The following is a 27,203-nucleotide window of genomic DNA, read 5'->3' on the forward strand; positions in this document are numbered from 1 at the left end:
GCTCCTGTGGCCGTCGTGTCTGGAATATATGTGTACGCCAGCCTCGAGTATTTCAACCACGTTGCGCACTTGCGATTTATTAGTTATTTGCATATCGTTTACATGAACTCATACAACACTGGCTTTATCTTATCGAATTTGGGTTCGAATGAAGCGTCCTGATGTGCGGAATATGATTGTGAGGACGGAATATGTAAGCAATGAAGGTCTGGAGACCACGATGTCTTACAGTATAATCTCCATCATCGCCTCATGCATTGTTTCAATCTCATCATTATCTTCGGAGCGAGTAGGCTTATGAACTTATACTACTATGGTGAATGTTGGCTTCGTGTCAGTCTCTGCTACTATAATTCTTTCGCTATGCTGTTCACAGTAGTTCACATTCCTTCCTATTTTTTTTTTCATTAATTCATTTGCTCTTGCCGATAATCCTGTGCTGACGTAACCAGAAGTGCTGTTCTTCCTGTCACCATCCTATAGTAATTCCCACTATATTATTTTTAAGCTATCGTTTTTGCTTTTAAACTCATACCTACACGTTTAATGGGTCTAACCTTCCTCTCTTCGACCAGCAGGGCGGAAATTTCGTTTTCCTGATGACAACATCTCCCCACGTAGTCATCGCCCGGAAATTCGAACGGGGCATTATTTTACCTCCGGAACGTTTCAGCCTAGAGGATACAATCATACTCCCGAGGGAGAATTGTAACGGCTGCTGTTTCTCGCTGCTTTCACTCGTTCGCAGTACTAGGAAAGAGGGCCATGTTGACAAATGTTACAAGGCCACATCAATCAATAATCTAGATTGTTTCCCCACGGAAAACGCTTCAGCCCCTCTTGAGGTCCCTTATGTTAGTCTGGCCTTACCACAGTTACCCCTGCGATGTGGCTGTGCCTTCAGTACGGTTATTTGTACCGTACAGGCACACATTCCGACCCACCACGGCAAGGTATATGCTTCGTGGGGGTATACGAGTGTCATACATTTACACATATTTTTTCCCAAGTACCTGTACGACATGTTTGGACATAACTGGTCCACTTCGTTTTGCTTCAGTACGACATGGCTCTGAGCACTATGGGACTTAACACCTGAAATCATCAGTCCCCTAGAACTTAGAACTACTTAAACCTAACTAACCTAAGGACATCACACACATCCATGCCCGAGGCAGGATTCGAACCTGCGACCGTAGCAGTCGCGTGGTTCTGGACTGAAGCTCCTAGAACCGCTCGGTCACCGCGGCTAGCTCTGCAGTACGACCTAGACGTAAATATCTGCACCAGATTTTTTTTTTGTCGAGTGCTTTTAATCCTGTAGAAGCATCAGATTGCAACCAGTGCTACTCGCTAAGTTACTAATTATACTGATCACTGTAGAACATCAGCTCTAACGATACATACTACATCCTCGTGAATTGGCTTCGAATACATTTCCGCAAACTCACGTGTCGTTTTGTCAAATAATCTACTCTTTAGACCAGTAGTTGACGTTGCTGGAAAAGTATCGTCATTGAAAGAAGTATTTAACACTTTAATAGCAGAGGTCCGTTCCAAAACGTGATGACATTAAATTACTCTGTATTGCCACTACAGTATCCTCGAAGTGTGCAACCTCTCCCCCACTATAACTTGCTGATTCTTTCTTGAAACAGTTTTCTTTGCTGGGGTCGGACATGGAAAAGGCATAATTAAGAGAGAGAGCACTCTCCTTACGAAACCTGATCATGTTTCTCGGAACGAAGACGTGCCTCTTTCCTTTACGAATATAGAAGTTCTTCAATTCTGAGAGAAAAACGTTGTTTTGGAAAAAATAACAGCTCATACCATTTACTTAGTTTATTGCGTTCGTTAGCAACACTTTCTAACAACGGTTGGACCCAGCCACACTGATGTTACCATACTGAATTTAATCCCACCTTGGCACTAAGTTGGCCGTTGCTTTTCCAAGTTAAGCTGTGTCGCGCGTTCGCGGTACCCTCAACTATCGTTCAAATAAAAATGTAACCTGTACGGATGCTATAGATTGAACATGACCGTATTGATTTGTTCACCGATTTCGTGTGTAATTAGATGTACCCTACCCGAAAGCCCTTTTTGCCATTGCTAGCATGCTTTTGATGTCCTCCTTGCTCCGTCCGTCATTGATTATTTTACTGCCTAGGTAGCAGAATTCCTTAACTTCATCTGCTTCGTGACCGTCAATCTTGATGTTAAGTTTCTCGCTGTTATCATTTCTACTACTTCTCATTACTTTCGTCTTTCTTTGATTTATTCTGAGTCGATATTCTGTACTCGTTAGATTGTTCATTCCACTCAGCAGATCATCTAATTCTTCTTTGCTTTCACTTAGGATAACAATGTTATCAACGAATCGTATCACTGATATCATCTCACGTTGAATTTTAATTCCACTCCTGAAGCTTTGTTTCATTTCCGTCATTGCTTCTTCGATGAACAGATTGAACAGTAAGGGCGAAAGACTACATCCCTGTCTTACATCCTTCTTAATGCGAACGCTTCGTTTTTGATCGTCTGCTCTTATTATCCCTCTTGGTGATTGTACATATTGTGTATTACCCGTATTTCCCTATAGCTTACCCCTCTAGTCCTCGGAATTTTGAACATCTTCCGCTATTTTACATTGTCGAACGCTCTTTCAGGTCAACAAATCCTACGAATGTGTCTTGATTTTTCTTTAGTATTTCTTCCATTATCAACTCCAACATCAGAATTGTCTCTCCCATGCCTTTACGTTTTCTAAAGCCAATCTGATCGTCATCTAGCACATCCCCTAATTTCTTTCCATTCTTCTGTACAGGGTGAAAAGTATTTAAACCGACAAACTCTGGGAGGTTGTAGGGAACATCAAAGCAAATATTTTTCCCTAATGTCATTTTTTCCTATGAGGAGTACTTAAACTGGTAGACGAAAGATTTCTCTGGCGGCAAATTAATTAAACCAACAAACACTTTTCCATTTTTTATGCTCAAGAGATAACACATTAATACAACCCAATTTCAGTTACAGTAGATTTTCAAAAATGCCTCCATTGACACGTAAACAAAGGTCACACCGTCAGATCATGTTCTGTCTGACACGGGCAAAAACCCCAGGAGTATCCTGAATTGTTCCTGCTGCTGCTACCATCCGGGCAACCAGATCCTCTTCTGATGCAGCAGGAGTTGCGTAAACAAGGTTGCGCATCTCTCCCCACACAAAAAAGCCCAGAGGGGTCATATCTGGGGATCGAGCAGGCCATGGTACAGGACCACGTCTGCCAATCCACGTTTCAGAGAACCGTCGGTCCGGGAATCGACGCACACGACGACTGATATGTGCCAGCGCCCCGTCATGTTGAAACCAAATGCGTTGTCCTGTAGGGAGCGGGATGTCTTCCAGCAATTCTGGCAATGCTCTGGCGAGAAAATTGTAATAGTGACTGCCATTTAATGGCCTAGGTAGCAGATACGGCCCAATTAAACAGTGCCCAACAACATCGACCCACACATTAACGAAGAACCGCACTTAATGAGCGCTAGTAACTGTGGCATGTGGGTTGTCCTCACTCCAAACATGCGAATTGTGCATGTTGAACACTCCATCACGCCCGAACATTGCTTCGTCGGTAAACAACACAGAGGATGGAAATGTAGGATGCATTTCACACTGTTCCAGGTACCACTGCGAAAACTGTGCTCTGGGTGGATAATCAACTGGTTCTGGGTTATGGACACGCTGTAAGCGAAATGGACGTAACAATTGCTCTCGAAGGACTGTTCTTACATTCGCCTGATTCGTCCCCATGTTACGTACAATTGCACGAGTGCTGATTGAAGGATCCCGCACCATATGCTGCAGGACAGCTTCCTCAAATTGCAACGTTCTTACCGTGTGACGGTGTCCCTGTCCAGGTAATCTGCTAAATGACCCGGTCTCACGCAGACGTTGGTACACGCAGCAAAGGTTGTATGATGCGCATACGGCGATTAGGATATTGTTGTTGATAAACCCGCTGTGCAGCTGGTCCGCTGTTACGTAGTACGCACCAACCATATCAGTGTACTCACTCCAGGTGTATCGCTCCATTAGAAAACAGTGACAATGCACTACCACGCTGTTGGACAGCAGTTGCCTACAACTGAAGAGTGTAATACGCCCTGTACCAACTGAAGATCGTAATACGGCTTCTAACAAGTGAAGAGCGTAATACGACCACCAGTTTAAATAATCCTCATAGGAAGAAACGACATTAGGGAAAAGTATTTGTTTTGATGTCCCCTACAACCTACAGAGTTTGTTAGTTTAAATAATTTTCACCGTGTACATTATTCTTGTCAGAAACTTGGATGCATGAGCTGTTAAGATGATAGTGCAATAATTCTCGCACTCGTCAGCTCTTGCAGTTTTCCGAATTGTGTGGACAATATTTTTCCGAAAGTCAGATGGTATGTCCCCAGACCCATACACCCTACACACTAACATGAAGACTCGTTCTGTTGCCACTTCCCCCAATGATTTTAGAAATTCTGATGGAATGTTTTCTATCCCTTCTGCCTTATTTGGTCTTAAGTTCTCCAACGTCTTTTAAATTCTTATTCTAATACTGCATCCCCTATCTCTTCTAAATCGACTCCTGTTTCTTCTTTTATCACATCAGACAAATCTTCCCCTTCATAGAGGCTTTCAATATAATATTCTCTCCACCGATCCGCTCTCTGCTATGCATGTAACAGTGCAGTTCCCGGTGCATTCTTGAGGTTACCACCTTTGCTTTTAATGTCACCGAAAGTTGTTTAGACTTTCCTGTATGCTGAGTCTGTCCTTCCAATAATCATTTCTTTTTCGATTTCTTCACATTTTTCATGCATCCATTTCGTTTTAGCTTCCTTCCACTTCCTATTTATTTCATTTCTCAGCGACTTGTATTTCTGTATTCCTCAGCTTCCCTGAAAGGTTTTGTACTTCCTCCTTTCATGGATCAACTGTTACCCATGGTTTCTTCGCAGTTACCTTCTTTGTACCTATGTTTCTCTTTCCTACTTCTTTGATGGCCTTTTCAGAAATGTTCATTCCTCTTCAACTGTACTGCCTACTGAACTATTCCTTATTGCTGTATCTATGGCCTTAGAGAACTTCAAGCGTTTCTCATCTTTCCTTGCGTACTGATTCTGCATGACTAATGTCTCAAACTTCAGCCACCTCTCCATCACTACTACATTGTGATTTGAGTCTATATCTGCTCCTGGGTACGCCTTACAATCCAGTATCTGATTTCGGAATCTCTGTCCGGCCATGATGTCATCTAACTGAAATCTTCCCACATCTCCCGGCCTTCTCCAAGTATCCCTCCTCCTCTGCTGTCATAGAAAGGTTACTTTTGCGCTAATCAAGGTCCGCAAACCGTTATTCTTCAACTTGCATTTACGGTTACCAGTAACTGCTAGACTGTACTACAGATTTTGTCACATGGCAGTAGAAACACGTCCCGGGTTCGATTCCCGGCGGGGTCAGGGATTTTCTCTGCCTCGTGATGGCTGGGTGTTGTGTGCTGTCCTTAGGTTAGTTAGGTTTAAGTAGTTCTAAGTTCTAGGGGACTTATGACCACAGCAGTTGAGTCCCATAGTGCTCAGAGCCATTTTTTGAGTAGAAACACGCATTAATACCTATACATAAACAGGATAGACTGGAGTTTGCTGAAGACAAACAGTAATGAGAAGAAGATTAATTTACGTGACTAGGATAAATTTCAGTGCTATCGGTATAATATGAGAACACCTCACGCGGCGAGAATGAAGAGAAATTTTGGTGGTGGAACTGCTATGATTGGGGCAACTTTCCGCGCTAAAGATAAATCACAACAATGCTTAACTGAACAGTAGAGTGTGTGCACACTGAGATGCTAGAAACAGAACTGATTATAGTGTATGAGGACCTAGAGGACGTAAGTCTAACGTTTCAACAAGAAATGAATCTGTGTTTGCTTCTGATAGAACCAGAAAGTGGTTTGAAGGTAAAACATAAATGTCTTGCCCTCGCCTGCAAGAAGCCAGGATTTGAACCGTGCGGAAAATCTTTGTGGAAAACTTGCAGTGCTTGTTTCTCGCAATTGAAGGAAATTTGATGACATACGTGAACTGAAAAGAGCTTTACGAGAAGAGAGGGTGACAATTTCATTCCAAGAACTACAAACCCTGACAAAATCAGTGCCGAAGATAATTTTTGAGGAAATTAGGAAAGTACTAACAATCCAATAAAACAATGGAATAGTGAGTGTTTTTATAAAAATTTCCTCCAAGAAATACGAATGCCTTTTTTGTTACTTTGTGTTACAAAAGAAACCTTGTAATTCCGTCATTATTGTTTTTGTCTTATATGTACCTACGACTTTCATAGAAAATTCGATACATACATGTCTCAGACATTGTAGTATTACTGTCATGGAATCATGCTTTTGTACTGGTTTCCACTACAGCAAGTTTTCTCATGGTGTAAATAGAATAAACAAGACTACAACAATTTCGTTTGCATCTGGCGAAAGTCAGTATGTTTTCAGTCGGAACTTAAATATCACTCCTCCTCTAATGGAACACATTTGCATTTGTGTGCTTGCCATCAATTAATTTTTGTCTTGCACCCTTCACAGCCTCACAAAACATAGCTTCGTTAAAGGTCATCTGACCCCGACAATCGGTCATTTCCCCTTGTCAGTGCTACCTCACAGTTGCAAGATTATGCACTCATCTTGCACACTGACAATAAGTCACGACTAGCCTCACATTCCTGGATGTTCCAGTAAGGGAGAACGAGTCTACAAGTATGAAGAGACAGCAGCGCCACAGTGCTGACTCGACGTACTCTCGGAACTGTAGTCGCAACAATGGAAGCCCAGTACGAGTGGTAACAGTGGCTTCTTGATTTACGAAAATTCAGCGCCGGCGTTAGACTTGTACTCGCTGCGTTTCTGATCTCTACTTCGCAGTGTTTTGCTGAGTGTGCATGTAGATGCAGACCCAAAGCCTCTGAAAGAAGATTTAAAATTAATGTTTGCAAACTGAGTTTTCCCTCCTGAATTGTAAGGCCTCAGTATAGATATACATGTATATCTATGCTCTGTGACACTATGACGTACGGGGTGCGACTATAAAGTAATTTTCTTTGCATGATGTGACAACCCTGCAGGCTTGCGTAGGCACAGTATCTTTGACCTTGGTCTATAAGCTGCTTCTAGTCCAAGTGGCACATCGATGTAACTGCTCAATTGTGAGTTGTGCTGTAATAAGTTAACATGTGTTTGTGTCTCTCGTCACGGAAATGGGAACGCATAATATTGCGCAACGGTATGCCATTTCTTTTTGCGTTAAATTGGGTGAAAACGCGACGACAACTTACAGTAAGCTTCAGAAGGCTTTTGGAGAGGAGGTTATGTCAAGATCAAGTTTTTCATTGGCATAAAATGTTTAGTGAAGACGGAAGAAATGTTGAAGATGAAGACCAAAGTGGACGACCATCAACCTCACGGACATGTGTCAACTTGGCCAGGGTTCGTGAACTCGTACGATCTGATCGAAGAATATCCGTGAAAATGACTGCAGAAAAACTGAACTTCAATTGAGAAATGGTTCGTCTAATAATAACTGAAGATCTTGGTATGAGAAAGATTTGTACAAAAATGGTCCCCAAAAACCTCACACCGCAACAGCGAGAAACACGGAAAAATATGACAGCCGATCTGTTAGAGCAAACGGAAATCAATCCAGAACTATTGAGCCGTGTTATCACTGGTGATGAAAGTTGGTTTTTTTCAGTACGATCCAGAGACAAAACGCCAAAGTTCGCAATGGTGCTCAAAGGGACCACTCAGACCAAGAAAAGTTCGCATGTCAAATTCAAAAGTGAAATGCATGCTTGTGTGCTTCTTTGATTCCAAGGGAATTGTTCATAAAGAGTGGGTGCCTCCTGGACAAACAGTTAACCAATATTACTACAAAGAAATTTTAGGAAGACTTCATAAAAGAGTTCTTCGTGTTCGTACCAACATTGCTAATTGGATTCTACATCACGATAATGCGCCAACCCATACTACTCTGTCAGTACAGAAATTTTTAACCTCAAAACAAATTTCAGTACTACCACAGCCACCTTATTCTCCAGATGTCGCTCCATGCGACTTTTTTCTATTTCCAATAGTCGAAACGGCGGTCAAGGGACACCATTTTCAAACAACACAAGATCTCCAAAAAGCTGTGACGAGGCTCTTGGAGGATATTACAGAAGATGAGTTCCAGAAATGTTACCATCAATGGCAGAAGCGCTGGAAAAAGTGTGTGCAATCAGAAGGGAACTACTTTGAAGGAGACGACACTAAACTTGACTAAAACGGTAAGCAACTTTTTTTTCACATCAGTCTCATTATTTTACCGTCGCGCCTCGTATGTCGTAGGCAGTACTTATCGTACCAAGCAGTTTGGTAGCTCTCCGTTCCATTCACAGATGGAGCGTAGGTACAGTGACTGTTTATAAGACCATGTGCCACCTGTTGTTAGTCCATTCTTTCTATGAACCCATCTTCTCAGTAAGGTTGTGTTTGTTCAGATACAGAAGGTCCTCGCTTTTGCCTGTTCTTTTAAATGAATTGTAACACCTAGTGTGCTCCAAGCATGGTGCTCACGTTGAAATGGGTAATTCACTTGCTGCTACCAGACGACCGTGTTCATTGCAGGAGGAACCATGCTGCAAGTGGTTGCGTTTTCGCTGCTGGCGGTTGTGGGCACCTCATCAGCAGCTAAGATCTTGGTGATCGCACCATCACCCTCCTACAGCCACCAGCAGCCGTTCCACATCCTGACAAAGGCTCTGCTGCGGAGGGGGCACCGAGTCACCCTCATGACGACAGACTCCATGAAGGTCAGCCAAAAGCATATTATAAACAACTAACTATACACTCTAAGAAGAAAACGACGCACCACGAAAGAATTATCCAAACGGGACAAAAATCATTAGATGTAATGTTCATGTACAAACAAACAAATGATTTTAGTTTCACATAAGTGTTCAATAGAAAAAGTTTCATAAACTGAACAAGTCAATAACTCGTTGGTCCACTTCTGACCCTTATCCAAGCAGTTATTCGGCTTAGCGCTGACGGATAAAATTGTTGGATGTCCTGCTGAAGGGTACCAAGCTAAATTCTGTCCAGTTGGTGGTTTATATCGTCAAAATCCTCAGACTGTTTTAGGGCCCTATCCATAATGGTCCAAACGTTCACAGTTGGGGAGAGATCCGGCGACCTTTCTGGCCAACCAGGGTTTTGCAGGCAGGAAGGCAAGCAGCAGAAGCTATCGCAGAGTTTGGGCAGGCATTATCTTGCCGAAATGTAAGGCCAGCATGAGCAACAGACTGAGGCAGAGAATATCGTTGACATACAGCTGTGTTGTAAGGGCGCTGCAGATGACAACCAAAGGGGCCCTGTGTGGTGAATCCGCGTGCGCAGCACTCCGTACCCTCACTCGCTACGCACGCGCATTCGGAAGCACGCGGCTCTCACTCACCCGTGCCCCTGCCACGTGGCTAACACACGTGGCGTGACAAACGAGTGATGAGGCACATGGTGAGTCAGATACATGGCACTGGCGCGTCACACGTGTGACTCAACGCAAAATGAAGAGAGAATAGCTGTAACGTGGCACCACATATTATTTAGGCGATGAAGCTATCGTGGCCTTAGTCATACTCATTAACATTAATCAACAGATGTCTAAAATACGTTGTTAGGTACATAATTTTATTGATGATGGGGAGCATGGCTGTAACAGTGAAGGTACAGTATAAAAAGAAATCTGTTGTGAAGCCATAGTAGATCTGTATTATGATATCGGTTCCGAAAATATGACGCACACGTTCTCCAGATGTGTCCTTTATTTTAGTTAAAAACTCAACTTGTTTTGGAAAGACATTTCCCCATTATGAAGTCCTCAAAAATAATATGCCATGCAATAATCATAATGGAATCACGTCTTTCCAAAAATTGTTTTTTTAATTAAATACAGCACACTTCTGGACAACAGTGCGTCATATTCTCCATACTGATAAAGTTCTTTCGGTAAAGTGTTGTTTAGAGGCGAGAATCCGCTTCCGAATCCTAAGCCTTTGCCGAAAGGAGACTGCAAATTTCATTGTCATTTTGCTACGTTAAATTTTTTTTCTCACAAAACAAACAATGAGGTCAGAGCCTCATAGACAGTTAGCTGATGAAATGCACATCTTTAACTGTACATAGCTATGAGAAGGAAGTTCATAGAATGTTCTTTCGGTATGTTAGTACCGATTTTCTGGGTTTTGGTTAATAGGATTCCACGTTCTGTTCTTCTGTTTTTTTTCTAAATCCTCTTTCTATTTCAAGAATTCCTTAAATAAATTTCGACCACTCCAACCTGTCTTTGACATTTCACTTGCAATCATTTCTCACTCTTTATGTTCTGCATATCCGTTTCTCTGTTCAGCACTGTTGTCATAAAAAAGGCTGTTGCTAGGTGGTTTCCAAATTTTCAGCCCTAGGCGATAACTGAAAAATGATGTTCCCTGTTTTTGTTACCATCGGTTTCGCCGATATGGGCCGTATCACCAGCGCTAACATCCAATTGCACAAAAATGCAAATCACCTATTACGCTTTTATCATTAAACTAAGGTGACCAGACATCCTTGTTTTCTGGGGCCAGGCCTCAATTTTCATGCATAACCCATCATTCCTTTAGAACTAATTGAGGACAACAAATGTCCTAAATTTCTAATCTTTTGAAGTTTCCTTAGACAATTGAAATAGGAAGCATGTGCTGAACAGTTTACACTACAGATCAACTGAATATACTAGTACAGCCAAATGTCAATAACTGGTTTTATTAAATTGCGAGAAAATAAACGTGTGGAACTATATTTTGGTGAAAATGAATTTTTCCTTGAATTTGACCGCGTGCTTGCCAAAGCAGCAAACTAGGTCATCTGGATAATCACGATGCTATTTAGTTTCTGTTTTAACTGAAATATTTGTAGAACGAGTAATAAGTCTCATTTGCTTATAACCCATTGAGTTCTCACAATCTCCGTTAAACGCTAAGCCAATTTTTTTTTTTTTACATATTCCAGTATTGCTATTTTAACACAGGTAATAGATGACAGCACCGTACGGCAGATGGAATTTTACCGCCAGCGGCGAGAATGAGAAATGTTTTAAATACTTAAAATGGTGAAGTTTTCCTTACTTGAACAGCGTGCAATCATTCGTTTTCTGAATTTGCCTGGTGTGAAACCAATTGAAATTCATCGACAGTTGAAGGAGACATGTGGTGATGGAGTTACGGATGTGTCGAAAGTGCGTTCGTGGGTGCTACAGTTTAATGAAGGCAGAACATCGTGTGACAACAAACCGAAACAACCTCGGGCTCGCACAAGCCGGTCTGACGACATGATCGAGAAAGTGGAGAGACGACGCCGTACGTAAACGGAAAGAAAGAGCTTCATATAAACAAGAATAAATATATTAATATATTCTCAATGCTGATAGCATTGCATTAATGGCTAATTATGAAGATGAACTGCAAAAATCACCCTTTCGTCTAATCATAAGTGAAAATAACTATAATTTTAAGATACCACTACATAAAATTAAGGCAACGGTATTGCGTGGAAGATACGAAACTGAATTGTAATTGATGATATTCTGGAACAAGTTCAACTCTTCAGTTACCTAGGTAGCCACATCATTTTAAAAAAATGTAAACATGCGCATATTAAATTACAGAGATATCACAGTGGATGTGGCAATAAAGGCAGAAGTTTAAAGAAACACGTGAAGAATCACAAAAATGGAATTCTGTAACATGTTGGCCACAATACTTCCACTGTATGGTTGCGCTAAGTTGGATGCGATTCCTAATGAAAACATAAGACAAGAATTGAATATTTTTACAGAAAATGACCAAATAGAAGATTACAAACAAAACCAGAAGGAGCATCTGGAACGAGTGAAAGAAACGAGGGTTCTAAATATGGCTGTACAATCCAAACTCAGAGGAAAGAGGGACATGGGACGGCCACTTAAAACATGGAACTTATTCTTCCTTCTTTTTGGATTGGACTGCAACGTTCCGCTGCTGTTCTCTCATCTCGTGACTGAATCGAGCAAACGCAACTGCGCCATCGCCGCTCGCTACGGTCCTCGCCAGACGATGATATCAGGGTGGTTTGTATTTCACGCCGTGTGTCCTGAAACTTGACCTGTGACTGGCCGCTTCAAGGTCACTCCAGAAGCGCCGAATCTGACTGCTGTAAAAACTATGCACAGTTATTTGAAAATGGAGATAGAGTTGATCTAAAGCATGAAATTATTTACAACTTGTGGTACTACACTTTCCCAGAACTACAAGGTGCATTCAAGTTCTAAGGTCTCCGATTTTTTTTCTAATTAACTACTCACCCGAAATCGATGAAACTGGCGTTACTTCTCGACGTAATCGCCCTGCAGACGTACACATTTTTCACAACGCTGACGCCATGATTCCATGACCGCGGCGGAGGCTTCTTTAGGAGTCTGTTTTGACCGCTGGAAAATCGCTGAGGCAATAGCAGCACGGCTGGTGAATGTGCGGCCACGGAGAATGTCTTTCATTGTTGGAAAAAGCCAAAAGTCACTAGGAGCCAGGTCAGGTGAGTAGGGAGCATGAGGAATCACTTCAAAGTTGTTATCACGAAGAAACTGTTGTGTAACGTTAGCTCGATGTGCGGGTGCGTTGTCTTGGTGAAACAGCACACACGCAGCCCTTCCCGGACGTTTTTGTTGTAGTGCAGGAAGGAATTTGTTCTTCAAAACATTTTCGTAGGATGCACCTGTTACAGTAGTGCCCTTTGGAACGCAATGGGTAAGGATTACGCCCTCGCTGTCCCAGAACATGGACACCATCATTTTTTCAGCACTGTAGGGTTTACCCAAAATTTTTTTGCTGGCGGTGAATCTGTGTGCTTCCATTGAGCTGACTGGCGCTTTGTTTCTGGATTGAAAAATGGCATCCACGTCTCATCCATTGTCACAACCGACGAAAAGAAAGTCCCATTCATGCTGTCGTTGCGCGTCAACATTGCTTGGCAACATGCCACACGGGCAACCATGTGGTCGTCCGTCAGCATTCGTGGCACCCACCTGGATGACACTTTTCGCATTTTCAGGTCGTCATGCAAGATTGTGTGCACAGAACCCACAGAAATGCCAACTCTGGAGGCGATCTGTTCAACAGTCATTCGGCGATCCCCCAAAACAATTCTCTCCACTTTCTCGATCATGTCGTCAGACCGGCTTGTGCGAGCCCGAGGTTGTTTCGGTTTGTTGTCACACGATGTTCTGCCTTCATTAAACTGTCGCACCCACGAACGCACTTTCGACACATCCGTAACTCCATCACCACATGTCTCCTTCAACTGTCAATGAATTTCAATTGGTTTCACACCAGGCAAATTCAGAAAACGAATGATTGCACGCTGTTCAAGTAAGGAAAACGTCGCCATTTTAAGTATTTAAAACATTTCTCATTCTCGCCGCTGGCGGTAAAATTCCATCTGCCGTACGGTGCTGCCATCTCTGGGATGTATTGACAATGAACGCAGCCTCATTTTAAAACAATGCGCATGTTTCTATCTCTTTCCAGTCCGGAGAAAAAAAATCGGAGGCCTTAGAACTTGAATGCACCTCGTACAAAAACGCCGAGCGTGGTGGCCGCGCTGTCTAAGGGATCTTGCCCCTCCCCCCCCCATAGGAGGTTCGAATCCTCCCTTGGGCACGGGAGTGTGTGTCGTCGTTAGTTTAAGTTAGATTAAGTAGTGTGCAAGCCTAGGGACCGATGACCTTAGCAGTTTGATCCGATAGGAACCTACCAGAAATTTCCAAAAAAACTACAAAAACGTATTATTCAAAGTTAGTCATACGAATATGTATAAATGTAATTACATTTTTTTAAGCATTAATCGTTTCTCGTCTCCAACTACAGAGCAATTCAGTACAGCCCTGAAAGTTTTTATTACAGTCCGTCCTCAGCAGAGTCCCATTTTAGATTATTTTATTCTTCTGGCTCTAAGTACAAAATACGTTCTGCTAATCGTAGGATGTGGATAACAAGTAATTATTTGCCTTCTACAATGTGAAGTGTGGGCCACTGTAATCCCATAGCAAATGATGGTGAAGAGTAAACGGACGTTGTCGAGGTAAAATTTATATATATTTGGGTTTTTATAGACATAAACCAGTAAAACAACACAGGGGATCGACATTACATCTGCGTTGGTCGCCAGTATGTTTTAATCCTGTAGTGTTTGCTTCTAGGCTACATCCACGTGAACTTCTTAGGCTTGCGCTCGCGGCACTGATGCCACTCAATAACTCGCACTTACTTGTGAATGGAGGCAGATATCAGTGTCAAAAACATTTCAAAAACTATTTTGTTCTTTTAGCTATATTTTACTCGCAATAATTTATGTTCTAAATCGTGTATGACAGTAAGCTACCCGACATAAAACTTTTTCATTAGAAAATTGAATTTGGGAAATATCATCATTTTACAATGACTTACGAATTGTGAAAAGGTAAAGGGTTTATTAAGACTAAGTTGTTACACTGTCATGTGTACAAAAATTATATTTTTTTAACTGCATGCTTTTTTTCAGACTCGCTTGAGAAACCTCACAGAACTAAAAAATCACGTAGAATGATAAGTAGTTTTTTTTTTCCTTTTTTGCAAGAAAAGTAAAGCTTTTAAGGGAATAAAAAGTTCATGAAACGACGTGACATAGTCTTATATATCGCCAAGAATTTTTACGTGAAAAAAGGAAAAGTGGATTTTTCCCCTTTTTACCGACATGGTCTGGTGTGCAGCGAGCGTGAAGGATATATGCAACAAAACACCCGGCGAGCGGAGAGATGCGATGTGCCAGTGTAAACCTACTCTAAAGTGGTAAGCTCAGCACATTGCAGATGCGAACATTACACTTTCACAGTCGCTACGCAGGCGAGTGCAAGCGCGTGGCATGTGCAAGCGCACGACTTACCAGCTTCTGTCCAGAAGCGCTCATGCGCCTCGTTATCAGGCGAGATGGCGTCTGTCATCTTTCACAACTTCCTTCTCCGTTTGCATAGGGTACTCGTCCTTTCTCTCGTACACCGCAACTGTGTGCATTCCATATGGATAAGCCAATCACCTGCAGGGCCCTAGTATTTGGGTACCACATATGTTAAGCGACAAAAATCAGCGAATAACTATGTTTTCGTTTTTGCTGACCCGTTACCATTTCGCTTTTCACAGGGACAAGAACATTGTTACAGGTGACTAGAAATGGTACGTCTGTGACGGAAGTTAGAAAGGGGTAAGAACTCCTCAGTCAACCGATAAAAGCAACACGCCGGGCAAAGGATGGTACACTCCGTCTTCAGGCAACGAGTGGCCTACTGGGACCATCCGACCGCCGTGTCATCCTCCGAGGAGGATGCGGATAGGAGGGGCGTGGGGTCAGCAAACCGCTCTCCCGGTCGTTATGATGGTATTCTTGACCGAAGCCGCTAATATTCGGTCGAGTAGTTCCTCAATTGGTATCACTAGGCTGAGTGCTCCCCGAGAAATGGCAACAGCGCATGGCGGCTGGATGGTCACCCATCCAAATGCCGGCCACACCCAACAGCGCTTAACTTCGGTGATCTCACGGGAACCGGTGTATCCACTGCAGCAAGGCCGTTGCCGCAAATGATGGTGCACACTCTAAAAAAATAGTGTTGTAAGTTTCGTGGAACCAAACTGATATCTTTCGTCATGAATTGCACATACTGAAGAGCTAAGACGACTCGTTGTTTTTATTGAAAACAAAATACCTGGTAAACCTATGTTGTTACTCCACGGTAACGTCCATCTACATAGGTCCAGAATAAGTACTGATTTCATTGCTGAATTTGATTAGGAAGCACGTTCTCATGCTCCATATTCACCAGCCTTAGCTCCTTCCAGGATCTAATTTTCTAGTCTTTCTCTCTAGCGACATTGAGGGACAAATGTGTCATGATGAGGCTTCTCTTAGCAAATGACTAACAGATTTCATCAGCTGGGTAAGTACCAGTATAATTGTTCTGCAGGAGAGGTCCAGAAATCCTGTCTGAGCGGTAGCAGTTGACATAAATATTGATCACATCCCTGAGTAGTGTATCAGTCTTGTTACTGTATATGGTATCTTAATGTAGCGCATTTAATAATAATCAAATAAAAATTTCGTAATATTATGAAATCGGAGCTCAGTATTATCATATCCATTGGGACATGAAGGATTGCTCCTCATATTGTACTTAGACTAATCAGTGCCTATTTCTTAATACTCTAATTTTAGAGTCGTGTCGGCTACTGCGGAAGTCAGCACGGAAACAAAGGAGAAAGGAGAGAAGTTGCGATGACCAGTGGCAGGACCCAGAATCATCTGTACAAGACCCTTTAAGTTTAACAGATTGATTTATTTTGAAAAGAAAAAGAAACTTAACTTCTTGCTGTGCTTCCTGCATACAAGTACTTTACTCTCTATTACTACTCGCTGAACACAAACTACGTATCATCTTACTACACAACTGGCCATTAAAATTGCTACACCTAGAAGAAATGCAGATGATAAACGGGTATTCATTGGACAAATGTATTATACTAGAACTGACATGTGATTACATTTTCACGCAATGTGGGTGCATAGATCCTGAGAAATCAGTACCCAGAACAACCACCTCTGGCCGTAATAACGGCCTTCATACGCCTGGGCATTGAGTCAAACAGAGCTTGGATGGAGTGTACAGGTACAGCTGCCCATGCAGCTTCAACATGATACCACAGATCATCAAGAGTAGGGACTGGCGTATTGTGACGAGCCAGTTGCTCGGCCACCATTGACCAGACGTTTTCAATTGTTGCGAGATCTGGAGAATGTGCTGGCCAGGGCAGCAGTCGAACATTTTCGGTATCCAGAAAGGCCCGTACAGGACCTGCAACATGCGGTCGTGCATTATCCTGCTGAGATGTAGGGTTTCGCAGGGATCGAATTAAGGATAGAGCCACGGGTCGTAACACATCTGAAATGTAACGTCCACTGTTCAAAGTGCCGTCAATGCGAACAAGAGGTGACCGAGACGTGTAACCAGTGGCACCCAATATCATCACGCCGGGTGATACGCCAGTAAGGCGATGACGAATACACGCTTCCAAAGTGTGTTCACCGCCATGTCGCCAAACACGGATGCGACCATCATGATGCTGTAAACAGAACCTGGATTCATCCGAAAAAGTGACGTTTTGCAATTCGTGCACCTAGGTTCGTCGTTGAATACACCATCGCAGGCGCTCCTGTCTGTGATGCAGTGTCAAGGGTAACCGCAGCCATGGTGTACGAGCCATGCTGCACATGTCCATGCTGCTGCAAACGTCGTCGAACTGTTCGTGCAGATGTTTTTTTCTTGCAAACGTCCCCATCTGTTGACTCAGGGATCGAGACGTGGCTGCACGATCCGTTACAGGCTTGCGGATAAGATGCCTGTCATCTCGACTGCTAGTGATACGAGACCGTTGGGATCAAGCACGGCGTTCCGTATTACCCTCCTGAACCCACCGATTCCATAGTCTGCTAACAGTCATTGTATCTCGACAAACGCGAGCAGCAATTTCCGCGATACGATAAACCGCAATCGCGATAGTCTACAATCCGACCTTTATCGAAGTCGGAAACGTGATGGTACGCATTCCTCCTCCTTACTCGAGGCACCACAACAACGTTTCACCAGGCAACGCCGGTCAACTACTGTTTGTGTATGAGAAATCGGTTGGAAACTTTCCTCGTGTCAGCACGTTGTAGGTGTCGCCACCGGCGCCAACCTTGTGTGAATGCTCTGGAAAGCTACTCATTTGCATATCACAGCATCTTCTTCCTGTCGGTTAAATGTCGCGTCTGCAGCACGTTATGTTCGTGGCGTAGCAATTTTAATGGGCAGTAGTGTATTAGTAATGATGCTCTCGAAATCTGAGGGCCGACCAGCGATGGGCAGCTGACTAAATCGGCGTTGACAAGGGGCGCTGAACTCTGTCTTACTGGAGATTTCATGCTGCTTGGTCTTTCCATTGGCACGCGGGCAGCGCCATATTTACGCAGTTTCATGGCACTGCGCCGGTCGGTGTGCATTCGATGCTTTAGGACTGCAGGTTCCACCTCCCCGCCCCCCTCTCCCCTTTTGTCGTGTAGGGAACCATCTTACGACAACGGAGGTGAAGGCAGGAAGCTGGGTAACGTGAGGAGACGGGAGCCGCAACTGGGCCCGAAGCGGAGAGTCCGGCAGCAGCCTGATATACGTCCTCCAGTCCGAGAGGAACGTCGGTCGGAAAACCCCAGAGAAGGCACCCACCTTCTTCCTGTGCCTGTCCGATGGAAAACTGAGAGGGCGACGATGAGGACGGCAATGACAAAGGCGACGGCAACTGGTCCATGGTGGGCGCAGGGAGCTGGATGAGCTGCTGCGCCAGCGAAGGTGATGGATCCAGCTCCAGCGGTTCCGCCGGCGGTACCGAATAGGCACCTGAGAGTGGCTGTGCCGGCCGCACGATCCCGGCAGTATATGTATCCGGGGACAGAAAATCTGTGGAAGAATCTGGCAATCGACAAGCACGAATCTAGTTTTGGTGCCAGAGCAGCAACCCAGCAGGGCCTTGAATTAAATACGTGCTAGCGGCCAAACTTCGAAGAATCGTTTCTGTCTCCTAGCGCTTTGTGCGACCAAAAAGTCTGAAAAGAATAGAAACATTACGCGCAAAGCGATACTTTCGGAGCACAGGAGGCGCTATGTGTTGCGGTATGTGCAGCAACTGCAGCAGAGTGCAGTGGCGCCGGCCAAGTACGAGGGTGAGTCAAATTAAAACCTTAAATATTTTTTTAAAAATATTATTTATTCTGCAGAAGTGGTACAAATCTGTGTCACTTTTCAGCATAGTCTCCCCCACTCTCGATGCAAGTCCTCCAGCGCTTACAAAGTTATTTTGGTAGTCCATGCAGCCACTCATGTACCACGTGGCGTACCTCTTCATCAGAACGGAACTTCTTTCCTCCCATTGCATCTTTGAGTTGTCCAAACATATGGAAATCACTTGGAGAAAGGTCTGGTGAGTATGGTGGAAGAGGAAGACGCTCAAAATGCAGGTCTGTGATTGTTGCAACTGTTGTACGGGCAGTGTGGGGCCGTGCATTGTCTTGTTGCAAAGGGACACATCGCTTTGATTTGACTGCAGGCCGCAGATTATTTTTTGGGAGATGTGTGTATGATGCACAGGTGACAGTGGTCCCTCTAGGCATGTAATGCTCCAAAATTACGCCTTTTTGGTTCCAAAAGAGAGTCAGCATAACCTTGCCTGCTAAAGGTTCCGTTCGAAACTTCTTTGGTTTTGGTGATGAGGAATAGCGCCATTCCTTGCTCGCTCTCTTCGTTTCCTGTTGGCGGAAGTGAACCCACGTTTCGCCCACAGTAAAGATTCTTGCAAGGAAGCCATCACCTCGTTCAAAGAGCTGAAGAAGTTCTTCACAAGCATCAGCACGTCGTTCTCTCATTTCAGGAGTCAGCTGCTGTGGCACCCATCTTGCAGACACTTTGTGAAACTGGAGCACATTACACATAATGTGGTGTGCTGACCCATGACTAATCTGTAAACATGCTGCAATGTCATTCAGTGTCACTCGGCGGTTTTCCTTTACTATGGCTTCAACTGATGCAATGTTCTGTGGAGTCACAACTCGTTGTGCCTGACCTGGACGAGGAGCATCTTCCACTGAAGTCGCACCATTTGCGAACTTCCTACTCCATTCGTAGACTTGCTCCAGTGACAAACATGCATCACGGTACGAAACCTCCATTTGTCGATTAATTTCTATAGGTTTCACACCATCACTACGCAAAAACCGAATAACAGAACGCTGTTCTTCCCTGGTGCAAGTCGCAAGTGGGGCGGCCATCTTTATACTGATACAGTGACGGTATGTGCGCATCTGCGCTATGCTGTCACCTACAAGCCATTCTGCACGCTGTTTGTAGTACGCTTACCAACTTCATGATAACGGCGCGGAATTTCCATGTGTTATTACAAATTTAAGGTTTTCTTTTGACTCACCCTCGTAGAAGCTCCGCCGTAACTGAACGTCACGGGGCTGTGAGCTGTACGTTTCGAGGAAGAACAGCAGCGCCTGCTACCGTGTGTGGAAGGCACATAGTTTGTTCATCTGTTGCTCAAGCTTACGCACAAATCGTACAGCTCCTCCATTCGACTGAGGATGAAACGGAGCTCTGGTAAGGTGAGTGGCACCAATGACTGTAGAACAGTGTTCAAAGTCCTGAGCCGTAAACTGTGGTCCGTTGTCGGTAACCAACACTTCAGGTAAACCTCCAAGCTAAAATTACACGACAAAGCCTGAACCGTACTACGCGAGGTAGTCGAGTTCATGGCCACTGAAAACGGATATTTGCTAAAAGAGTCCACAACAATAAGCCAATGAGCGTTCTGAAAGAGACCAGCGAAGTCAATATGCACTCGTTGCCTCGGCGATTGTGACACTGGCCGAGCTGAATACGTCTGCGGCGGGGCCGATAGATTCTTAGCACAAGCGCGACACTGTGACGCCATCTGTTCAAAGTGGATGTCCAAGCCCGGCAAAGAACAGTGCTGAACTGCCGATTGTTTTGTCGTACACTTTCCCAATGTCCTTGGTCGGGCAATCGCAACCCTTTAGGAATAGGCACACGCGATGGTCCAGAACCATTTTGGAATGAAATCATACCGTACTGGACGGAGAGGCTATGCTGACGAGCAGAATATCAGCGCGGATAAGAATTCTGAATATTTTTCACTGAACGAGATCAAGCAGTACGCATGTAGTGCAACAAAAGGTTCAAGTCACGGTCTGCTTCTGTGGCCTGTGCAGTTTTCGTATAATTCAATGGAAAAGTCTGTAAAAGTTCAGTGTCTTGAGCATCGATCTGATAACAGGATGCAGCAGTAGCATCAAATTCAGAATCAGGCCAACAGGAAGGCGAGGAAGGGCGTCAGCATTTGCGTGCTTTGAGATGGTCCGGTATAATATTTCGTACTGACACTGTGCAAACAAGAACGCCCAACGTTGCAGATTGTGAGCCGTGGGTGTCGCAACAGATTTGGACGGATCAAACAAAGACTGAAGTGCCTTATGATCCGTCAATAGCTAAAACTTCCAAACAAACAGACAATGGTGAAACTTCGTCACACCATAGATAATAGCGAGCACTTCCTTCTCCATTCAGGAATAGTTACACTGAGTCTCGGTCAGTAACTACGATGCTAAAGCAATTGGTCTGTTCTGTGAGCGAAATCTGTACAAGAGCACAGTTCCAATTCTGTACGAAGAACCAACCACTGCCAAAACCATACGCTTAGCGCTATCGAACAGGGCACCTCTCGCTCCAGAAGGCATTTTTAAGTTTCTGGAATGCATTCTGACATTCTTTGAGCCAAACAAAGGCACACTCTTCCAGCGCAAACGATGCAACTAAGCCCAGATCTGGATTGCGTTGGCTATAAACCGGATATAATATGTCAACATCCCAAGAACTGACTGAAATTCCGTCACGTCCCGGGGAGCAGGGAGGTCCCGGATGCCCAGCATATTTGAGGAAAGGGCTATTACGAACATGACCTGAGTACTGAATTTCAGCCTGAAAAAGGCGATATTTCAAATCAGCTGCTGAAAGCAGTTGAAAAAGCGTACGAAGGGTAGTGCTATGTTGCTCCGATGTACGTCCTGACACTATAATATCGCCAAAGTAATTTGAACAGAGTGAAATATTTGCTCTAAGTAGGGTTGGAACATAGCAGACGCGGAAGCGTTGCCTAAGGGTAAGCTCAATAATTTGACCATCGCTAAATGTGTGTTGACCACAAACACTTTCCGAGACTCCTCGTCTAGCGGAATTTGTAAATACGCATCGTGTAAGTCAATTTTTGAAAAATAGCGGCCTGTCCATTAATTGTTCAGGGCTAGGCAACAGACAAGTATCAGTCATTGTTTGTGTATCCACAGTGGATTTAAAGTAACACAAAGACGATGTCTTCCAGAAGGCTTTGGTTAGATTACTGAGGGAAAAGCCCATTGATTAGCCTAGTTAGAAGCAATAACACCATTATCCTGACATTCTCTAAGTTCATTTGCAACTTTCTCTCTAAGAGCATGAGCTACGGGACACGCCCGAAACAACTTCATTGTCCTTCACTGTAACGATCGCCACAAAATTACACACATAAAAAAAGTTTTGAATCACCCTGGTTCCCAGAACTCCTGAAGATAGACGTTGACTGTGGCTATTGTATCACAGACACAGTCCATTTGAGTGTTCAGAGATGTCACTAAACCCGCCCAAAGATGTAAACAACGATGCATGAGCGGTGCCTGTCGGACGGAGGGTGTCCGACAGCCGATCAGTTCCAGTCATTCTACCAGAAAGGAGGTACAGGGCTCATGGTGTCTACAGTTCAGCCATGCCCAGACTGTCATTACCGCAGTTCGAACCCGTCAGCATTGCTTCTTTGTGACAGGAGGGACTCTCAACAATGAAAGTGTACTGGCGTCTCGGAGTTAACCAAAGCGATGTTGTTCGGACATGGAGGAGATACAGAGAGACAGGAACTGTTGATGACATGTCTCGCTCAGGCCGCCCAAGGGCTACTACCGCAGTGGATGACCGCTACCTACAGATTATGGTTCGGAGGAACCCTGACAGCAAAGCCACCATGTTGAATAATACCTTTCGTGCAGCCACAGGACGTCGTGTTACGACTCAAACTGTGCGCAATAGGCTGCATGATGCGCAACTTCATCCCGACGTCCATGCCAAGGACTATCTTTGCAGCCACAACACCATCCAGCGCGGTACAGATGGGCTCAACAACATGCCGACTTGACCGCTCAGGAATGGCATCACATTCTCTTCACCCATTAGTGTCGCATATGCCTTCAACAAGACAATCGTCCGAGATCTGTTTGGAAGGCAGCTCGGTCAGGCTGAACGCCTTAGACACACTGTCCAGCGAGTCCAGAAAGGTGGAGGTTCCCTGCTGTTTTGGGGTGGCATTATGTGGGCCCGACGTACGCCGCTGATCGTCATGGAAGACGCCGTAACGGCTGTACGATACGTGGATGCCATCTTCCGACCGATAGTGCAACCATTTCGGTAGCATGTTGGACGACAATTCTCGCCCTCATCGTGCACATCTTGTGAATGACTTCCTTCAGGATAACGACGTCATTCGACTAGAGTGGCCAGTATGTTTTCCAGACATGAACCCTATCGAACACTCCTGGGATAGATTGAAAAGGGCTGTTTATGGACGACGTGACCCACCAACCACTCTGAGGGATCTACGCCGAGTCGCCATTGAGGAGTGGGACAATCTGGACCAACAGTGCATTGATGAACGTGTGGATGGTATGCCACGACGAATACAGGCATGCATCAGTGCATGAGGACCTGCTACTAGGTATTAGAGGTACCGGTGTGTACAACAATCTGGAGCACCACCTCCGAAGGTCTCGCTGTATGGTGCTACAACATGCAATGTGTGGTTTTCATGAGTAATAGAAAGGACGGAAATGATGTTTATGTTGATCTCTACTCCAATTTTCTGTACAGGTTCCGGAACTCTCGGAACCGAGGTGATTCAAGACCTTTTTTGATGTGTGTATTTGCACTGTCAAGCCATTCAGAAATAAATCAGAGAACTCCTCAGTCAATTGTATAACACTGTTTTTTCGAGTGAAAGCAAAAACAGAAAGTACGGTGACCTGAATAAGAAGACCAAACAAATCTAAACAATCTAACCGAAAGTTATTGTCACAGTCTCGCAAACGCAAAATGGTAACTGTCACTGTTGTGGTGTGAGACTGGAATGTGGCAGGCAGACTACGTACACCAAACAATGGAATGTTCTGACCAGTACACGCAGTAAATTGCAAGCAAGATTTTGTCAACTGTGCCGAGCCCACCTGTTCATAAGTGGCTCGATTAAACAATGTAACGGAAGTGCTAGTGTCTATGCGATCTGAAGTTTTCCCCGCGTATTTCAAATTTGAATAGTTCTCGGGTGTCCGACCGGGTAGCATCGTAATTTCTCCACAATATTTCGGCAGACGTACACGCTGCCATCTTCAGGTGCTTCCTGACGAATGCTGTGCTGTTCTTACAGAGATGGGGCCCCTCCACGCCCGCACCAACGTAGTGACCAAACCAAAAGTTCTACTGTCACATGTTAGTTTTCTAGTAAGTGGATCGCAGGATGCTGGGCTGTGATGTTATCCGTGCGTCTGGGTAAGACTACGCATTAACACGGTCCATCAGGTGATAGATAGTGGACGAAACGCGAGTGAGGGTAGCGATTTGAAGAGCAGAGGGAAAAAAGTGCCATGGCTCGTGCCGTGGGAAAAAAACCTCTGCGACTGTGGGATGGGTAGTAAGAACAGTAGTGGCTTACTAGCTGCGATAGTTCATGCAAGGTTGGATTTGTTAGTATGGGTATCATGCATCATTACCGTGGCAAGCGATGGCGATGTATCCCAGTTGCTGCAGCCGCTACATTCCTGGAACAATCAAGATCATTATGCAGTAGTGGGAGATCGGCCTTAGATCATCTCACTGTGTGGGGGATGTGTGGAGCTTGTTTGCATGCAGTGTACGGTACGGCTTCCCTGCATGGTGCAAGTTATTCCGCAGTGTCTTCCAGCTGGATATCCAGTAATGGCGTCTAACTAACAGGGGCTCGCCTGTACCGTTATGTTTGCGTATGCTTGGCCATAGATGTTAGGTCCTTACAAGTATGTCTTTTGGTCTTTTATGTTTCCATCTATGGTTGTGGTCGTAGTTCCCCAGATTCAGAATAAACGGGTTCTGCGAAAGTCTGCAGTTTCTGTATAGTCTTGTGGTGATTTTGTGGATTATCTCCGTGAGAGTCTCAAGTCGGTATTCCCGGTGAAGGTCCGCGCTGCGTGTGTATCGTGGAGCATTGCTTATGATTTTGAGTACTTTGTTTTGTATGAGCTGCAGACGGCGCAGGCGTGTAAGTGCAGCATATCCCCAGACAGGAGTTGCGTACGTCATCAGGGGTCGGATAAGTGTCATGTACATGGACCTCGACACCCTTCTGTTCAGTGTGCTACGCCTGTTGAGCATAGGGTAGAGCTGTTTGAGCCTCGCGCTAGCTCGGTTGGTCATGTGTTGTATGTGGTCCCCCCAGAATAATTTCCGGTGCAGCCAGACACCGAGGTATTTGACTTTCTCGCGGAAACGTATTGGGCGTGCATGTAGAGTTATTGGTCTGCAGTATCGGTGTTTACGCAGTTGGTTCAAATGGTTCAAATGGCTCTGAGCACTATGGGACTTAACATCTACGGTCATCAGTCCCCTAGAACATAGAACTACTTAAACCTAACTAACCTAAGGACAGTACACAACACCCAGCCATCACGAGGCAGAGAAAATCCCTGACCCCGCCGGGAATCGAACCCGGGAACCCGGGCGTGGGAAGCGAGAACGCTACCGCACGACCACGAGATGCGGGCTTGCGCAGTTGCTTCGGTCTTCTAGTGAACAGAACGGCTTCGCACTTGTCGACGTTTACTTTAACACGCCATTTCTCCACCCAACGCTCAGCCACTCTGAGTGCAGTCTGTAGGCGTGACGTAATGTTTGATGGTTTCCAATCTTGCGCGAGGATGGCTGTGTCATCCGCGTAGTTGCCATCGTTGTGTAGTGTGTGGTTGGGAGATCGTTTATCTAGAGGTTAAACAGTAGGGGCCCTAGGATGCTTCCCTGGGGTACTCCTGCGTGTATACCGTGTCGTGTTGATTGTTTTCCCTGCACGTCAGTGTTGAAACTCCTGTCTGTGAGGTATGAGTGTATTAGACGCACCAGCCCGTCGGGGAATCCCGCGTCACTGGTTTGCGAATGAGGCCGTTGTGTCATAGACGGTCGAAAGCCTTTTCGATGTCCAGGAACACCGCCCCTGTAGCTTTGTTTAGGTTGAAGCCATATGTTATATGTTCAACGGCCCGTAAGAGTTGTTGTGTTGTGGAGTGGTGATTCCTGAAGCCAAATTGCTCCGGTCTCAGGATGTCATTTGTTATGCAGTGCCTAGTGATGCGTTTGAGAATCACCTTCTCAACAATCTTACTGAGCGAGCTCAGAAGGCTGATGGGTCGGTAATTTTGTGGGAGGCTGTGGTCTTTCCCCGGCTGCCTGAACATCAGGACCTTGGCCGTCTTCCAAAAGGCGGAGAAGTGTTGGTGTTTTAGTATGGCATTCGTTATGTGTGTTAGGTACTCAGTTGCTTTATCCGTGAACTCCTGGAGGACATGGTTTTGAATGCCGTCATGACCAGGGTCTTTCTTAACAGCGGAATGCATTATAGCCCAGGAGACTTCGGCTGTGCTAGCATGCCGAATGTCGTTGCGCGATGGTTGGGCTAGAATGCGTGTAACCTCTTGGTCAGTAGCAAGTGTGAACACTGGATCTGACGGTACCAGGTTCGGTGTGAATGACGCTGCGAGTGTGCGGGCCATTAGTTCTGCTTTCTCTTCCGCTGAGTATGCAGGTCCGTCAGGCCCTTGAAGCGTTGGGGTGTATATTTTCTCCCTGGTGAAGTGTCGGGCTAGTTGCCACACGCCAGGTCGTGCGGTGTCCTGCCCTTCGAGTTTTTGGTTCCACTGTTGTGTTCTATGTGTTTGTATTTTGTCATGTATGATGCCCTGTAGCCTGTTAATGTGCCGTTTGAAGTACTGACGCCTGGTGCGCTGCCATTGTCTCCTGAGGCGATTCCTCATTGAGATTAGGCCCAGGATTTCCTGGGCCACGGCCGCACTGTGTTGTTGTGATGTGCGATCAGGTATGGTGCCTGCCATTGCGTCCTGGACGGCGTTAGTGAGGGTTTCTACTGCCTCGTCAATTTGTGCTGTTCCATTAATTTCGTGTACGGGTGGGATGTAGCTATCGAGCGTTTCCTTGAACAATGTCCAATTCGCACGCCCGTAGTCCAACATCTTGCGTTGTTCGATGTGCTGCAGTGTTTGCTCAATGTATAGTATTACAGGTTGG

At 44.9% G+C, this 27,203-nt stretch overlaps 1 protein-coding gene across 1 annotated transcript in view; it reads left to right on the plus strand.

Moving 5' to 3' along the window:
• LOC126161527 (UDP-glucosyltransferase 2-like) overlaps positions 1–27,203 on the plus strand; it is a 114,303-nt gene that overhangs the window by 30,368 nt on the left and 56,732 nt on the right. The window contains exon 2 of the mRNA XM_049917447.1: positions 8,726–8,910. Coding sequence (XP_049773404.1) covers positions 8,734–8,910 — 177 coding nt within the window. The 5' untranslated portion in view covers positions 8,726–8,733. The remainder of the gene's footprint in view (positions 1–8,725; positions 8,911–27,203) is intronic.

The sequence above is a fragment of the Schistocerca cancellata genome, chromosome 2 (assembly GCF_023864275.1).
Source record: "Schistocerca cancellata isolate TAMUIC-IGC-003103 chromosome 2, iqSchCanc2.1, whole genome shotgun sequence".
NCBI lineage: Eukaryota > Metazoa > Arthropoda > Insecta > Orthoptera > Acrididae > Schistocerca > Schistocerca cancellata.